At 41.0% G+C, this 16,810-nt stretch overlaps 1 protein-coding gene across 1 annotated transcript in view; it reads left to right on the top strand.

The window, feature by feature from the left end:
* Nucleotides 1-16,439, top strand: part of GAD2 (glutamate decarboxylase 2) — an 89,071-nt gene extending 72,632 nt beyond the window's left edge. Inside the window, exons 14-17 of the mRNA XM_023194847.1 lie at nt 4,016-4,123; nt 4,453-4,542; nt 12,605-12,812; nt 15,908-16,439. Of these exons, the coding sequence (XP_023050615.1) occupies nt 4,016-4,123; nt 4,453-4,542; nt 12,605-12,778 (372 nt within the window). The 3' untranslated portion in view covers nt 12,779-12,812; nt 15,908-16,439. The remainder of the gene's footprint in view (nt 1-4,015; nt 4,124-4,452; nt 4,543-12,604; nt 12,813-15,907) is intronic.
* The last annotated feature ends 371 nt before the right edge of the window (nt 16,440-16,810 follow it).

The raw sequence follows: 16,810 nt of genomic DNA, 5'->3' as shown, positions 1-16,810 counted from the left end.
TTTACTTCTTTGTGGAAATACCTCAAATATCTAGACATCTAAGTGGCAAAAACTTACACTTTGTTTTCCATCTAAACCTTTGTGAGTTTTTTTTTTTTGAAAAATGAAATGATAATCATTATTAAAGTAATAAGCTTAGTCCTACAATCTAGATAAAAGGTGGGATAATCGTACTCACATCAAAGCTCTCTCTTTTGCCATGCCGGCCAAGGAAGAAGTCATCCTTTTCCCGCAACAAGAGCCGTGAAAGAGTTGGCTATGATGTTCAATCTTGCCTCCCCACAGGAATGAGGAAACAATCTGGATAAGAGTAAGGAGGAGGAGGAGGAAGAACATAGCATTAATTCAGTAAACCCTCTGTGATCAGACCTGCCTGGAGAATTCGGTGTTCTCCACATTTTCTCCTAAGAAAAATCCCATGAAAAATAGCCTAAGTATAAATTGTTATTATTTGAACTGATCTGCTAATGACTAATGGAGCTAAATGCACTGATGACAGCCATCATATTAAGTCCAAATTAACTTGATTAGAACAAATTTATGCAAAAAATAAGACCCCTGATTTAGGATGCTAGGAGGCATACTAGCTGGTTAAGATATGGATGTTTATCATCAGCAGAGGCCCAGTGCCTACTCTCGACTCTCTTCTTACGGAGTCGGCCTTTCACTTTGTCTGCATTTTATTAAATAATCCTAGAACCTAATGATTATTTCCCAATGTTGACAGATTCCTACAGTGGCTAAAACTCAGTAGCCGACAAAAGTAAGTAAATAAACTTAAAATTACATCTCCCCAACACTTTTTTTTTTTTTTTTTTTTGAGATGGAGTCTCGCTCTGTTGCCCAGGCTGGAATGCAGTGGTGCAATCTCAGCTCACTCACTGCAGCCTCCATCTCCTGGGTTCAAGCGATTCCCCTACATTCCTTTTTTAGGCCTACAGGAATGGCTTCATTTATAACAACCAAGGTTTCATAGCAAATCTCTGTGTTTGTATGTAGTCATACAAATCAGCAGTTTTCCTTGGTTTTTTATGATTAGCTTTGCTAATTAAAAATGTGGATAAAGAGGGACTGGCAAATGCCTGGAGGAAAAAAAAACACCAGGAAAAAAATTATTAAAGGAAAATAGACATCTGGCATCCTTTGCCGAAAATGACAAAATGTTTACTTTCTCTCTAAAATAAAATTTATTTTAACAAGTAGATATTCAGCATCTATTATCGTGTCTAATACTGAATGGAATAAGGAGGCTCTCATTTTCCACACAGGATGAGACAAATGCACAGAAATCCATCATAAAAGACAGATTAGGACTGATCACAAAAGAAATCCAGACACAACTGGGGAATTTAAAGGATGGAGAGCTCATTCCTAGTTTAAGAATCGAGATGATTTGCAAAGAGATGGCCTTTGAGATGGGACTTGAACAGGATAGGTAGAAAAAGTAGGATTTCACCCAGCAGTGCTGTGAGAAGGCCATTCCAAGGAGTGGTTGGGCAGGAGTTCAGTGCGTATTTTGAGAGTAAGGGAGAGTCTAATTGACTGAAGGGCAACTTGGGAGCTACATTCCAGGTGAGAAGTAACAGAGCCTGAACTAGGGTGGGAGCAGCAAAAATTGAGATAACAGCAAGGGATTCAGTAGTTATTTCAAAAGCAGTATCTCTGGGGCCTGAGAATGTTTATAAAAGCATTTCAGGAAGCAGAGAATGATCACGACCAGCTCTCAAGATGTTAAACCCCAAGACCACATGGAGGGAGCAGCTGAATACTTGGATGGTGAGATTGCTGAAGAAGATCACATAAACATTGTTCATCTTCCTAAAATTCTGGTTTGGGAGTCTGAGGTGGGGCTTAAGAATCTACATTTTTAACACAAATAATCCGGTTCTGATATAAATCATTCCTCAGAACGTATTTTGTAAAAGGCTTCAAAGTTATTCACTTATTCATTCAACAAATATACATTGAGCACCTAATATGCGCTCAGCACTGCTCAGAATGTGGAGGATTTAACAGTGAACAAAAGAAACATAAACCTGTGCCCTCATGGAGTATGTGTTGCAGCCAGGTCAATCTAAACTAGTTCTACATGTGTGAGTCAGGAGGAGCTAAATAAAACCATCTTTCTCCAGAAACTCCCCCAGCGGAATCTTGACACTGGAGTCCAGCCTTTCACTTAGGAGTGCCTGTCCGAGCCTTCAGCATCCTGCACAGGGGTTCAGGCTATGGGGATGTGATCCCTGATAAAGTTTGACATGTGCTTCTGTCATTCTCACTGTAAGAGCTGCGTGGCATGTGATTTAATGGATGAAAGTATTTAATGAATGAAAGAATTTTGAAGAATCTCTCAAAAGCCTTCAAAACCTTTAAAATAAAATGTGGAGCTTAATCCCATAAATATTCAATATGAACAGGAGGCACCCAAGGCACACTAGAGTTTTCTGTGTCACTCCCTATGTATGTCTTTAGCCCCCAACCAATGGGGCAATCACACGACCCCATCATCCCCATAGCAAGGTCCCAGACCAGGGGAACCAGAGGTCTCACATTCTGATCTTTAGTAATCCCATTGCTGTTGCAGTGCAAACTCTTCTTCGTGGAAAATCAGAGAGGCATCATCATTCCCATCTGATCGGAGAGATTAGCCAATGCCATTCAGCAGGACAGGGTCAGAGTCAGACTGGTCATGCCATATCCAAGATCAGATATGCAAAAGTTTAAACCCAACTCCACACTGGTCCAAAGGATCCAGGTTGGAGAAGAGCAATCAGTTTCCCTCCCTTCTACTTACAGTCCATCCCAAGTGAACCCAAACTGTCAAGTCATTCCAAACCAATAATAATCTCCTTAGCACTGACAAGATGCACAGAGCTCCTGGTATGGGTGCTGGCCAAGCATCGGACATCAGCCCAAGCCCTTCCTGGGGAGGCATCAGGAACCCATCAACCTCCTTGAGCCGATCAGCTGGGGCAGCAGTCTCCAAATAAGTGAATTTCTGAACCCATTTGATTTCTCCGGGGCAGCTTGTTCTTAAACCTGCTTCATACGTCACAAGTCTCTGGGCTCTGTTGGGCGCCCTTAGCTGAGATGATGTGATCTTGTATGAAACTGGCAAGTGGGCCCATCTCATCTCCATTACAATTGCTTTCTCTAGGTTCCCTGCTGGAGAAGTTACTGATAGGCAGGTTCAAAGTGCTTCTGAGATGAGCATTGGCTTTTTCTCTAAGCTTTCTCCATCAGCACCCAGTACACACCCAAGGAGATAAGAGGAAAGCCATTTTGAAAAGTAACTCTCTTGTCTGTCCCGATGTCAGTTAAACAGCTCCAGCCCAAGACTGTTGTGTTGATTTTCCTAAGTCTGGATCCAGGGCTTGCAGAGCCAGAAACTAAAAGAACTCAGTGATAATGTTCACTCATCACAGACACATGAGTCATTTATCTGCCCCCAAAGGAGAACTCTACAGAGCTTGACCGGCTAACAAAGCATCTGGGTACTCCCTAAAATTCCTGCATCCATTTGTTCAAAGAATTCAATGAGCACCTACCCAATTTGTTCCGTATCGGGTACACTGGCAGACAAAGATGGGCTCTGGGAACGGAAAATGTACACGTTGGAGGGGACTAAGCAGGCATTCTGGAGGGTGTCTAGTGATGCTTTTTATCTGCAGGAAGAGAGTAGCCCAGCCCTCCTGTTATTAATGACTTCCATGATTACTCCTGTGAATAGCAGAGGCACATTTTCCCCTTGAGTAGTCAAACTAATTGCCTGGGGAATGGAGGCTCTGGAAGAAAAGGAGTCCCTTGTAGAAAGCAGTAATGAAAGAGAACAAAAGCACCTGACGGGGAGAGCATTAAAGAGAAAACAGCGCTGAAAAAGCCTGTGGAAACAGCCTTGTGTCGGGAAAGTGCCAGACGGGACTGAGAGGGAGGCGGCAGGATGACCATCAGTCTCCAGGGAAATCACTTCCTGCGCACTCTTAGCCTGCCTAATGAGCTGTGTCTTTCTCTTACCTAGGGGACTACTGGGTTTGAAGCACATGTTGATAAATGTTTGGAGTTGGCAGAGTATTTATACAACATCATAAAAAACCGAGAAGGATATGAGATGGTGTTTGACGGGAAGGTATGTATTTGGATTTCTACAATCCCAGAAAGTTTAGTCAGTTCCAACCCTCATCACTGATATGATGTAAATGATGTGCTGTCCAGGTAAGTGGGACTGTCACAGAGGGGAGCGGTGGATGACGGGGTAGCTATTCCGTGCTGGAATAAAGACCAAACTCACCAAGTAGTCCATAGAACTTTGTCAAAATCATGCCCTCCAATGGCAATTCCTGATTGAAAAGTGGGAATTGTGTTGTGAACCTGCTGAATACATCGATTTGAAATGTTCTTAGAATTTTCAAAATTGCCAGCCTGGGCCAGATGTGAATCTTCCTTTCCTCTTTGTAGCCTCAGCACACAAATGTCTGCTTCTGGTACATTCCTCCAAGCTTGCGTACTCTGGAAGACAATGAAGAGAGAATGAGTCGCCTCTCAAAGGTCAGTGTTCCAAGCTCCTCTGATACATGTGTGTATTGAGCCTTTCATGTGCACTTCCTCTTTATGACATATGCCTGTGGCCTTAGGAGGGAGCCCACCTGGGTGCATGGGCTCACTCCCGTCTGTGGACTCCCACAGAGCCAGGACGTATAGAACCTGATATGTGCAGACTTTTTTTTCTATTTTTCTTTTTCTTTTTTTTTTTTCGAGATGGAGTCTCACTCTGTCTCCCAGGTTGCAATGCAGTGGCATGATCTCAGCTCACTGCATCCTCTAACTCCTGGGTTCAAGCAATTCTCTTGCCTCAGCCTCCTGAGTAGCTGGGAATACAGGCACCCGCCACCACGCCCAGCTAATTTTTGTCTTTTTAGTAGAGACGGGGTTTTAATATGTTGGCCAGGCTGGTCTCGAACTCCTGACCTCAGGTGATCTGCCCACCTTGGCCTCCCAAAGTGCTGAGATTACAGGTGTGAGCCACTGCGCCTGGCCTATGCAGACTTTTAACAACTCTATTTGCTTGTTTTCTGAGAGTGAGTTTATGATGTCCTAAAAGAAGTAGTCAGGCGATAACCTTTGCTGGCATTCACAAAGCAGCGAGGACATTGCTGAAGTTCATTGCTGTTCCAAGTGAAATTGGCGCTCAGTTACAAGCACAAAAGAGACTTCAGGTACCAGAAATGGTTAGCAAACAATGCTGCTGCTGACCCTCTTGAGCTGCCAAGATCAAGGCTATCCTGGGGGTGTCCTTAGAGCTGTGATGACCCCCAGAAGGTAGGAGGGCAAAGAGCAATAATAATAGCCACTGTTTTGAGTGTGTATTGTGTCCCAGCTCAGCATCAGGTGTTAGGTCACTTAATGCCTCAGAGCAACCTGACATGGGAAGGACTGTCCACCCATCTTGCTGATGGAGAAACTGACATACAGGGAGAAAATGTAACTCCCAAAATCTCACAGAAAGTCTGAGGGCTTGAGCTTTAAATTGTACTGTGGTCAGTAAGACACCCTTTATCTTTCATCCTCTCCTGCTCCTAGCACTTATACAAGGGTGAAATATGGCTTACAATGCACATCGAAGCGAGTATGCAGGACCTGTCACCATGCGAAACTAGGGATGGTCGTGTAGACTTGGATCTCAGAGTTGATTTGGTTGGTTTGGGGGTTCTTTTCATTTATCATAAAAGAGGGAACCTCCTCCAGTCACAGCCAAGAGCCCCGCAGGCTGTCCCCTCACTGCTCAGGAGTTTGGGCTGCCTCATTGACCTTTGGGAACACTTTAGTTCCTTCTGTGTAAAATGAAGAAGAGGATTTTGTGTAGATATAAAACCTTCGCTGAAGCTTTTACATGTTAACATCTGCCCTTAAGCAACCTAGGATCAAACTCTTATCGGGAGAAAACTTCCACTTGGCTGAGGTCTTTAAACCAAGCCTCCTAATTAGAATAGTGATTCGCAATCCTGGTCATCCATTAGAATCATCCAGAAACTTTATAAAAGACACTAGTGACCAGGTCTCACCTTGAAAATGTAATCAGATTGTGCTTGGATGGGCCTGGGAATGATTCTGAAAGTTATCCAGATGATTCTAATGTGCAGCTCAGCTAGAGAATCCCTGATCTAGAGGAAAAAATGGAAGAAAGCTTCTAGAACCAGGATCCGTGGTGCATGTGTCTGAGGTGGAAGGAGCTGCGGTTGTGTTTGATGATTTAGTGAAGTTGGTTCATTCCGGGAAATCAAGCTCACAGGGTGGGAGGGAATGAGCAGAGAGGTTGCATTGGATAAGATGATCGGTGCAGGCAATAACAACGAGAATGGGGGTGCGGGTGTCTGCTGTCATTTAAGAGGAAAAAATTCATATTTTTCCTGGAATTTTTATGGTATACCTTCATAATGTAAAATTTCTTAACAATGACTTATTTAACCAGTTAGTTAGAAATTAGATGCCTCCATTCTTTTTGCCTTTCACTTCCTTATTGAACTGACTGACCGGAAAGAGAATCCACAGACTAGTTTGGCTGATTTCATTATCACTGGGCTGAGGGATGGAGCAAGATGGGAGTACAGAATAAAAACATTTTTTTCATCATTTTCTGAACAAAATTCAACTCGGAGACTCCCCTGTTTAAATATCACTCTTTAAATGCCTCCTGGGTTTCAGCACCTCGTATGAGCTGTAATGAGGAATGGGGATGGAGATTGTTTCCTGGAGATGGCAATTAGGATATTAGTAAACTGTTTTTATACTGTTGACAATTCAAATACAAAAATCTCTAGGGATTGCAAAATGAATTCTCCTGATTTTTCTCCATTTTTATCATTGTAATCAAGATAATTCAGCAATTCAGATTTGGAAACGAAAATAGAACCACATGAATACCAAGTTTAACTTTTGTTCATCTATGCCAATGATTGTTTTCAGACTTTCTGGAAAGTTCTTTATTAAGTGTGATGCCCTTAAAGTATAATGTCCAGGAACCAGTAAAATACTCATACACATGCACACACACACACACACACAGTCCCAGAGGGAAAAGAACTGAGGTGAAATAATCTGTTGTCCAGTATGGTAGTAATAGCCACATGTGGCTATTCATATTTAAATTTAAATCAATGAAAATTAAATTCAAATTCAACTAAAAATTTGGTTCTTCAATCGCACTAGCCACATTTCAGTTGCTCAACTTGTGACCAATGGCTGTTTTATGGGATAGCGCAGATATAGAACATGATGGAGATCACTGCACAGAGTTATCTTGGTCCATGCCGATATAGACCCAAAATGGGGGAAATGTGGAGTTTCCTGTGCAGTTTATGGGAACCAAAAGAACAAAGTTAAATTCTGGACAAGACAAAGCAGAGAATTACTCTTTGTACCATCTTGCCTGATTCATAGCTGTAGTGCACAGTAGGAACTCAAAAATCATTTGTTAGGCTAAAATTGTATCTTAGTCTGGTTGGGCTGCAAAAACAGACTAATATAGACTGGGTAGCTTATAAACACAGAAATTTATTTTGCACTGTTCTAGAGGCTGGGAAGTGCAAGATCAAGGTCCCTATAGATTCCGTGTTCAGTGGAACCCCTACTTCCTGGTTCATCAATGGTCTTTTTCTCCCTGTATCCTCACATGGCAGAAAGAGGTCAAGGGAGTTCTCTGGGGCCTCTAAGACTGTGCCTTCCTGACCTAATCACCTGCCAGAGGCCCCACCTCCTAATATCATCACATTGCGGGGTTAACATTTCAACATATAAATTTTGGGAGGACAGAAAAATTCCGTCTATAGCGAATACCTTAGGCATATTCCAGAATAAGGAAGGGAAACAGCATTTAGGAAACCCAACAGTGGCTCGTAAGCCTTTTTCCAGAGTGCACTAGTTTGGGGACAAATATCTGGATAACAGAAGTTATTAATAAAGCAAGTACAGTCATACCTTCATGGGTGTGGTAAACACGAGAATCCAATCAGTTGTGCTTCCTGCCCTGTCAGGACTATGATCTTGCAGATGGCGCTTTGTCCCTGAGGCAGTGTAGACGATGAATGCTTGGGGCATTATGGGGATGTGACACCGCACCATGCTTTAGACACAGGGAGGGACAGCAAATAGGCTGTGCCAATGTTTACCAAACAAGAATCAAAAGGGCTGGTCTATTGATGACCTCTTGTGTTTCTGGTTCTTCATCTTCTTTATTTTAATTTTTGTTATTGTTGATCACTATCTGGTTCTGTCAGCTTTTATAGTCCTACACTGATTGGTGGACTTTTAAAAGGTTAGCAGTGGATTTAATACTAAATTTGTAAGGAAGTAGCCTGGCCTTATATTTAACACAGACTCTTTGAAAGTTTGTGTTATTAAGTGCAATAGAGGATTTAATTGGTGAAATTTTAGTATTTTAGAATTTGTTTTGTTTTGTTTTGTTTTTGAGACGGAGTCTCGCTCTATCGCCCAGGCTGGAGTGCAGTGGCCGGATCTCGGCTCACTGCAAGCTCCGCCTCCCGGGTTTACGCCATTCTCCTGGCTCAGCCTCCCGAGAAGCTGGGACTACAGGCGCCCGCCACCTCGCCCGGCTAGTTTTTTGTATTTTTTAGTAGAGACGGGGTTTCACGGTGTTAGCCAGGATGGTCTCGATCTCCTGACCTCGTGATCCACCCGTCTCGGCCTCCCAAAGTGCTGGGATTACAGGCTTGAGCCACCGCGCCTGGCCTATTTTGTTTTTAAGACAGGGTCTCACTCTGTTGCCCAGGCTGGAGTACAGTGGTGCCATCTCGGCTCACTGCAAACTCCACCTCTCAGGTTCAAGCGATTCTCCCACCTCAGCCTGCCAAGTAGCTGGGATTACAGGCACACACCACCACACTCAGCTAATTTTTGTATTTTTTGGTCAGGACGGGGTTGGGACGGGGTTTTACCATGTTGGCCAGGCTGATCTCAAAAGCCTGATCTCAAGTGATCCACTCACCTCAGCCTCCCAAAGTGCTGGGATTACAGGCATGAGCCACCAAGCCTAGCCAATGGTTTAGAATTTCTCATTTAATTATTCTACTTTTACATTTTTCAAAAATTTCTTGCAGTCTTCCAAAATGTAAAAACAAAGAGGTTTTCTAAGACATCGTGAAAAATACATTTCTGTGATATCTTTTATTTCATGATGCTTTACTATGCACCCTCTTTGAAAGAGACAAATGTGGATTCCAATTATGGAAGAGTCCCCTAGTTACTGCTTTCTAAAGGACTGAAAAAGCTAACGGCACAAGAGAGAAGACAACACCCTAAAATTCTTAAGGCAGCCCCAAAGAGCTCTTGTTGACTACACCTTCAGTGAATTCTTCAACGTGCAACCACTCTTTCTCAACTCGCGTTCTTCATTTAGGAAAACTAAGAATACAACCAAAAAATACAAAAGCCTAGAAATAAGTGAAATCTCTATGTATTTCATCCAATAGACCACCGGGATGGCTAAATAGTAGAAAGGAGAGCTTTATTGGTGATACCAGTTTGCAAACCAGGAAGAGACAGCCTGTAGCATGTGTGGAAGGTGCCCTCTCTTCCAAGAGGGGAAGGGCAGGTTGGGTTTTATGCCTCACAGGGCCTGTATCACACAGTAGAGTCATACATATTCAGTAGGTTTTGGGGAAAAGCTATCCATATTTATGAGGGGAGCTGAGCACATGCAGAATGAGTAAACATATATGTAGCATACATCCCATGTTCACTTCAGGGCAGGGTTTTAGTGTTAAAATGAGGTGGAATTTGGCTCTTCACATCAAAAGGTGAACTGTAGGATATAAACACAGTTTGTGTACCACGTCTATAAGCTGCTCAAACTGGCTTAAGGTCTGCAGTTGCTTACCAGGAAAGAATGTGTGTAAGGTCAGTCTTCTGTCCAGTCAGAGTTATAGTGGTCTGGGTAGTAAATCAGGGTGAGGAGGGGGTCTCATAGCACCTATTGTTAGGGAATTTCAATCATTAGGAATTTAGTAATTTGCCCTCCAGCCAGGCCCTGAACCCTGGACCCATCTTAGTTGATATCGGAATGTCTATTTTGGCCTCACAGATCACATATACTCATCAGAATAGTCCAAATCTTATTTTCCTTCTTAACTTGCAATGAGTGAATATACTACAAAGTAGATGTTCATGTTCCAGCTAATTTTAGTTCATCCGCATTTTCTGGAAGCAACCAAAAGTCATATGTATTTAGACAGCTGTGATTTCTGCCAATTCAGCTTGCTTCAGGAACCGAGGGGATTCAATCTTACTTTATGCCAAAATCTGTTTGCTTGTGACTGTTAGCATTAATCTTTTAACCTTTGATTTGCATTCATCTGAAAAGCTAGAGATGATTGTCTTTGATAATTAGTGCCATTCTTCTGTAGTTTTGCTTGGATTGCCCATGAAAACTAAATGAGACTTTAATTTACTTAGTAAAGCTCTGTCATTATTTTATCACTTCTAAAGAGCAAGCATGATTTATTACACAAATAAAACTAAGGAATAGTTATGTGACTTGTCCTTAAATTCCTGCAGCCAAGTGGATTTGGAATTCCTTTTCTAATTTGAGATTTATCTTCGCAGGAACCATATTGACTTGACATGCCTCACAACACAAAGGATAAATTTCATGCCCCTTTGGCTGGAATATTCTAGTAGATCTATTTTCAGAAGTTAATCCCAGACTTGAGATATTTAAATTCTTCTTCTTATTTATTCCCTGGGATGTGCCCAGTGCTCTGCATACATTCTTAATGCTTTAGGTGAAAGAAGGATCAGTCCAGGAGAAACATTGCTCCCCATGGAACAAGGGGTGGGAAGGGATATAAGAACTCAACCTAGAGTCAGAAGATCTCAATGCTGGAATCATCATCCACATTCATTTTTAGATAAGGAAATTAAGTTCGGAATGAGAAGTGAAGGTGAAGTCTATCTGTTGACTTTGTCTTTGGTAACTAACAAATGATTGGACCCAATGGGAACGTTGCTGATTTTATGCATTGGATACTTTGAAGATGAAAACTTCATTACAAACCAATGATTAATTAAGAGTTGATGTTTATAAATCACATGTTCATAACAGCATTCCATTTGAATTGAACTGTCCATTTAAGATAAATCCAGCTATGATAGAAGGCATGGTCTCCATTTTGAACTGAGTTTCTGACCACATGAAACTCAAGTAAGTCTAAAAGTTTCTCTGATGTCTATCTACCATTTGCAGCAATGAAGATCAGATATTATATATTTACAAACTCCAGTGATAAATATATGTGGATAGATTGTATGTACGGTTAGACATGATTGAAGTTTTTGCCTCTTCCTAGATAGCTGTTTCTATTATGCTACTCTTTATAGTAATAAGAATTTAGGACTCTCCCAACACGTACCAAGCACTGTGCTGGTAAATAACAACAAACAGAGTAGAAGATGCTGTGTTTACCCTCCAGGACCTGACAGTTGAGGTACAGAAAGAAAATATATTTGCTCAGAAGTAAGAGGATAGTAGGAAATTAGCATATAGTCAGAATCTATGGGGAAGGATCATGGATCATATGTTTACAGCTTAAAGGAAGAGAGCTACTGAGGGACACTAGAAGTCAGGAAAGGCTTCATAGCAGTTCTAGGACTGTGGTGGAATCTTGAAGTGTGTGTAGGATATGAACCAGAAGAGAAAAGGGATGGATTCTAAGCACAGAGAACAAGTAAGACATAGTAACACTGATGACAAGTGTGAAGGGACAAAAATACGTGTAGTAAATTCAAGGGATATTTAATAAAGGAGTCTTGTCAGAGGTGAAGATTCATTTTGGTGAACGGTGGAAGATGAGGCCTCAGAAATGGATGATGAAAGGTCTTTGAACTGAACTAGAGTTTAAACTTAATTTCATACACAATAGAGAACTATCTGAGGCTATAATCAATAATCTGGCATAAATAGAGTATAATCTTGTCTGTGGTATGCTATCCTGTCTGTGATATGCAACATATGTTAAGTCCTTGTGGGTTCAGCTTTTTGTCCCAGCTAATTCATTATCATTATTAAGGATTATCTTTCAATATATCTTACAAAGTGAGGCACTGCAAAAAGAGAACGAAAAGAAACTAGAAAGCTCTAGGGTTTCAAGAAAGTTGCCAAAAGTCTGCTTATCTTCATATATCACCTGATACTGAAACTTACATTTTGGTAACAATCCTCTGAACTGTTTTATTTCCAATGTTTTTAAATTTACTGTGTCGGGAAAACACCCCTACACGTCTTGCTAAACCCATTTAGCCTGGGGCCAATACTAGATTCATCTCGTCCTCCCAAAACACTAACTAGAAAGTCAAGGACAAGGTGGCAGGCACCTGATAGTCTGTCACTTATTCCTCTTATCACCTGCAGGATCTTGAATGTGTTAAACTGTTCTAGTTCTCTGATCCCAAGAAAACTTGGAGGTAACTCTTTCAAGAGAAAACAAGTAAGATTCCTACTGTTGAGCTAAAAACTAAAGACACTGCTTGCTGTTGGGTTCTTTGACTCAGGGGAGAGTCCCAGGAGAAAGTCACCATGCTGATATGGTCTGTCCCACAGGTGGCTCCAGTGATTAAGGCCAGAATGATGGAGTATGGAACAACAATGGTCAGCTACCAACCCTTGGGAGACAAGGTCAATTTCTTCCGCATGGTCATCTCAAACCCCGCAGCAACTCACCAAGACATTGACTTCCTGATTGAAGAAATAGAACGTCTTGGACAAGATTTATAATAACCTTGCTCACCAAGCTGTTCCACTTCTCTAGGTAGACAATTAAGTTGTCACAAACTGTGTGAATGTATTTGTAGTTTGTTCCAAAGTAAATCTATTTCTATATTGTGGTGTCAAAGTAGAGTAGAGTTTAAAAATTAAACAAAAAAAGACATTGCTCCTTTTAAAAGTCCTTTCTTAAGTTTAGAATACCTCTCTAAGAATTAGTGACAAAAGGCTATGTTCTAATCAATCAGGAAAAGCTTAAAATTGTTATAAATACTTCCCTTAATTTTAATATAGTGTGCAAAGCAAAATTTATTTTCACTTCAGACTAGTAGGACTGAATAGTGCCAAATTGCCCCTGAATCATAAAAGGTTCTTTGGGGTGCAGTGAAAAGGATAAAGTAAATATAAAATGTATGTTGACAATAAAAACTCTTGCCTTTTTCATAGTATTAGAAAAAAAATTTCTAATTTACCTATAGCAACATTTCAAATGTATTTAAATACATATAATTTTACAAGAGGAAAATATATATATTAAAAAGATATCCTATTTTGTAACATATAGATTTTTATTTTATATGGGTTATACAAAGTGCAGGGGCAGATATAGAAACTAAGCCAGATTTTTTTTCCTTTCTCTTAATGGAGGCACAGTAAAACACTTAGCAAAGTTATTTTGAAACACTGACCCACAAAATTCTTAAAAGGTATTATTCCTTCTTTCTTTACACGTTATGGCTTATCACATCTCTAAAGTTAGTATTTCAAGACAAACACAAAAGAATACTTCAAGTTCTTTAAAATAATTGATCCCATTGGCAATAAGATTCTCTTCCCCTTGAAGTTTTCCGCCCTTTTTACTCTTAGCGGACTCACTCTGCAAGTGTGACAAGCCAAGCTTCATCTTAGATTAAATTAGGGTAATTGTCTCTATTCTGCTTTCCAATTCAGCCTGTTTTGAACAGAAGGTTGATGCTCATTCTTGAGGCATCTTCCAAATAGTATTCTTTTATTAGGTCATTTGAATTAATTAGAGAAAATAAAAATAAAACCTAATCAGCCTGAGCAAAGAGGAATGAAGCATATTCCCAGAATGTGGTGAGCCCAGAAAATTAAAGTTGGCCTTGGGAGAAGAGATCTCTGTGGGACAATGGTGACATCATCCTGGCGCCATATTGCCACTGTCCAGGAAAGAGAAATTTACCTTCAGGACAGTTGCTCATTTCCATCCCCTCCCCATTCCTCCCCACAAAGTCTCTCCCACCAGACTGCCTACCACTGGGACCCGAAATAAATAATTTATATTCCATGGGTGATTGTTTCTCATCCATGAAATGAGCAGCCTCTCACCCTAGATTTTGAGGCATTATCTTAAGATTTTCCTTTATCCATCTCCCATCAAGATCCAAAGTGACCAGAATATGCAGAAATAACAAGATCCTTAGAATTCAAAATAGTATTTTTAAAACATCCTTCTTTCCCTGTGAACCTGATAGAAAAACCTGAGCTAACAAAGGCTCCCATAGATATTTATGGGGTCACACATCATCAGATTCCAAGTACTGATAGGAGAATAATAGATTCATATGCAAACTGCAAATGCAAATTTAGGAACATTCTGCATTTCTGAATGGACCAGGCAGTTCAATACTCAGACCACAGGTATACAAGGGAAGAGAGAAGACCCTGCCCTTCAACAGGTGGAAATGCCCTACAATATAACATATAGAAATGCCCTATAATATAACCACAGGATCCAGCCATCTGAAATTTTCATAAGCTTCCCCCTACATTATTTCTCCTAGGTTATATGCAAAAACAGTGGTAACTTGATATGAACACAGCTTTAGGCCCTTTCTGTCTAGAAAGCAAATGGGTTCACTATGACGATTAGAAGTAAACTCTTTCATCTGTGCCACAGAATTTCATGAAGGAATAACCTTCCATTCTAGGCTTTGTCTAATGGCCAAACATCCCTTTCCTTTCTCAAAACTGCCTGGCCTGCTGAGAATAAGCACATAGCTGCCCGACTCTCTGGAGCCTCAGGCCCAAAGGTTCCACTTCAGAGACAGAGATGCTAATTGATCCAACCAGCTGTCCTTCTTGGAGAAGACAGTGGGGCCCAATGCCCTGGTGAACCAACCCTGCTCTACTCCAGGATGCTTTATCTTTTGGGTTACAGATCCTAGATTGTGAACTGCTGCTGCTGCTTTTTAGGTTAATGAGATAGTAAAATTTTAAAGGACAATTTGTGCCTATATATGAAATTCCAGCAAAACAATTCTAGCAAAAACAATAATAGCTCTTCTTCCCCACTCCCCTACCCCTTCCTAGAACTCCTTCAAATTGGCTGAGAGCCTTGCTCAGGCCTGTGCAGGGAAATCCTTGCCAACTGTAGCCCAAAGAAGAAAGCAAATAAAAGCCTAGTAGGTCCCAGTAGTTTAATAAATCATCTTGAAAGGAGATGTGTAATCAGGTCAGAAGAGAGGGAAGGAGGAAGGGAGGGAGGGAGGGAGAAAGGAAGGAGGAAGGAAGGAGGAAGGAAGGAAGGAAAGAGGAAGGAAGGAAGGAAGGAGGAAGGAAGGAAGGAAAGAGGAAGGAAGGGAGGGAGGGAGGAAGGGAGATTATTTTGAATATTAGCCCAAATTCCCAGTGCCATGGTCTTTATGTGGGCCCATTCTTTACAAATCTTGGAAAAGTTTGGTTTTAGCTTTAATCAGAACTGACATGGCCATTTTCATTTATACAGCAATATTGTGTTTATCATTTAAAATACTTGAACAAACAAGTGTGATATGTCTTTATCTGAGATCTATGCATGGTATGGGCTTCATATACCGTCACAGGATGTGAGGAAAGAAAAGGAAATCAATTCTGTCTGTGTTGCCTTTATTATCTTGATAATACTGTCTTGTCACCTCAGATTGGGGTTGTGCACTTTAGATCTGAACTGTACAGTGTTGCAAATCAACATGTGTTCCTGTAAAAGCTTGTACAATATATTATTGATATGTCTTTTTCTGTGTGGTAGCTGTATTGAACTTTGATATTATGAAAACTACATTTGCATCTGTTCCTGTTCTCTCTCTCCCCCCCCCCCCCCCCCCGCCAACTATATGCCCTCCACATCGGCTCTAATAGAGAACATGCCCTCAGCTAAGCCCCCTACTGAGAAACTTCCTTTGAGAATTGTGCAACTTCACAAAATGCAAGGTGAACACCACTACACCACTATGTCTCTGAGAACAGACGTTACCAATTATGGAGTGTCACCAGCTGCCAAAATCGTAGGTGTTGGCTCTGCTGGGCACTGGAGTATTTGCTAATCTTCAGAATATGGACAAAGAAGGCGCAGGTGTAAATATAGTAGCAGGATGAGGAACCTCAAACTGGGTATCATTTTGCACGTGCTCTTCTGTTCTCAAATGCTAAATGCAAACACTGTGTATTTATTAGTTAGGTGTGCCAAGCTACCGTTCCCAAATTGGTGTTTCTGAATGACATCGACATTCCCCCAACATTACTCATTACTAAAGACAGAAAAAAATAAAAACATAAAATATACAAACATGTGGCAACCTGTTCTTCCTACCAAATATAAACTTGTGTATGATCCAAGTATTTTATCTGTGTTGTCTCTCTAAACCCAAATAAATATGTAAACGTGGACACATCTCAGGTTGTGGATAATTCTTCTGACTTTGTCTCATAGTGGAGATGATTTTCAACAAATTGCTAGAATCAAAGGCCCTTCACTTGCCAAGAAGCTTAAAGTGTCTTTGGGTCTTTTGTGGGGGAAAAAAAAAGCTCTTCTGCAGGTGCCTACACTGTAGCTTTTGAAGGATGTCTTTGCCCCACTCTGATTTCTCCTTCAATCAGATCTGATTTTTTTTTTAATATTTTATTATGGAAAATGTCACATACATAAAAAGGTAGAGAAAATAATATAAACTCCTGTGTAGCCTTCACCCAGATTCAACATCTACTGATTATGAGCCTGAATCTTGTTTCATCCATTCCCCTACCCCTCTCCCTCCCCGACGT

Source organism: Piliocolobus tephrosceles, chromosome 9, assembly GCF_002776525.5.
Source record: "Piliocolobus tephrosceles isolate RC106 chromosome 9, ASM277652v3, whole genome shotgun sequence".
In the NCBI taxonomy this organism is placed as follows: Eukaryota; Metazoa; Chordata; class Mammalia; order Primates; family Cercopithecidae; genus Piliocolobus; species Piliocolobus tephrosceles.
This window is presented reverse-complemented; position numbering and strand designations above follow the sequence as displayed.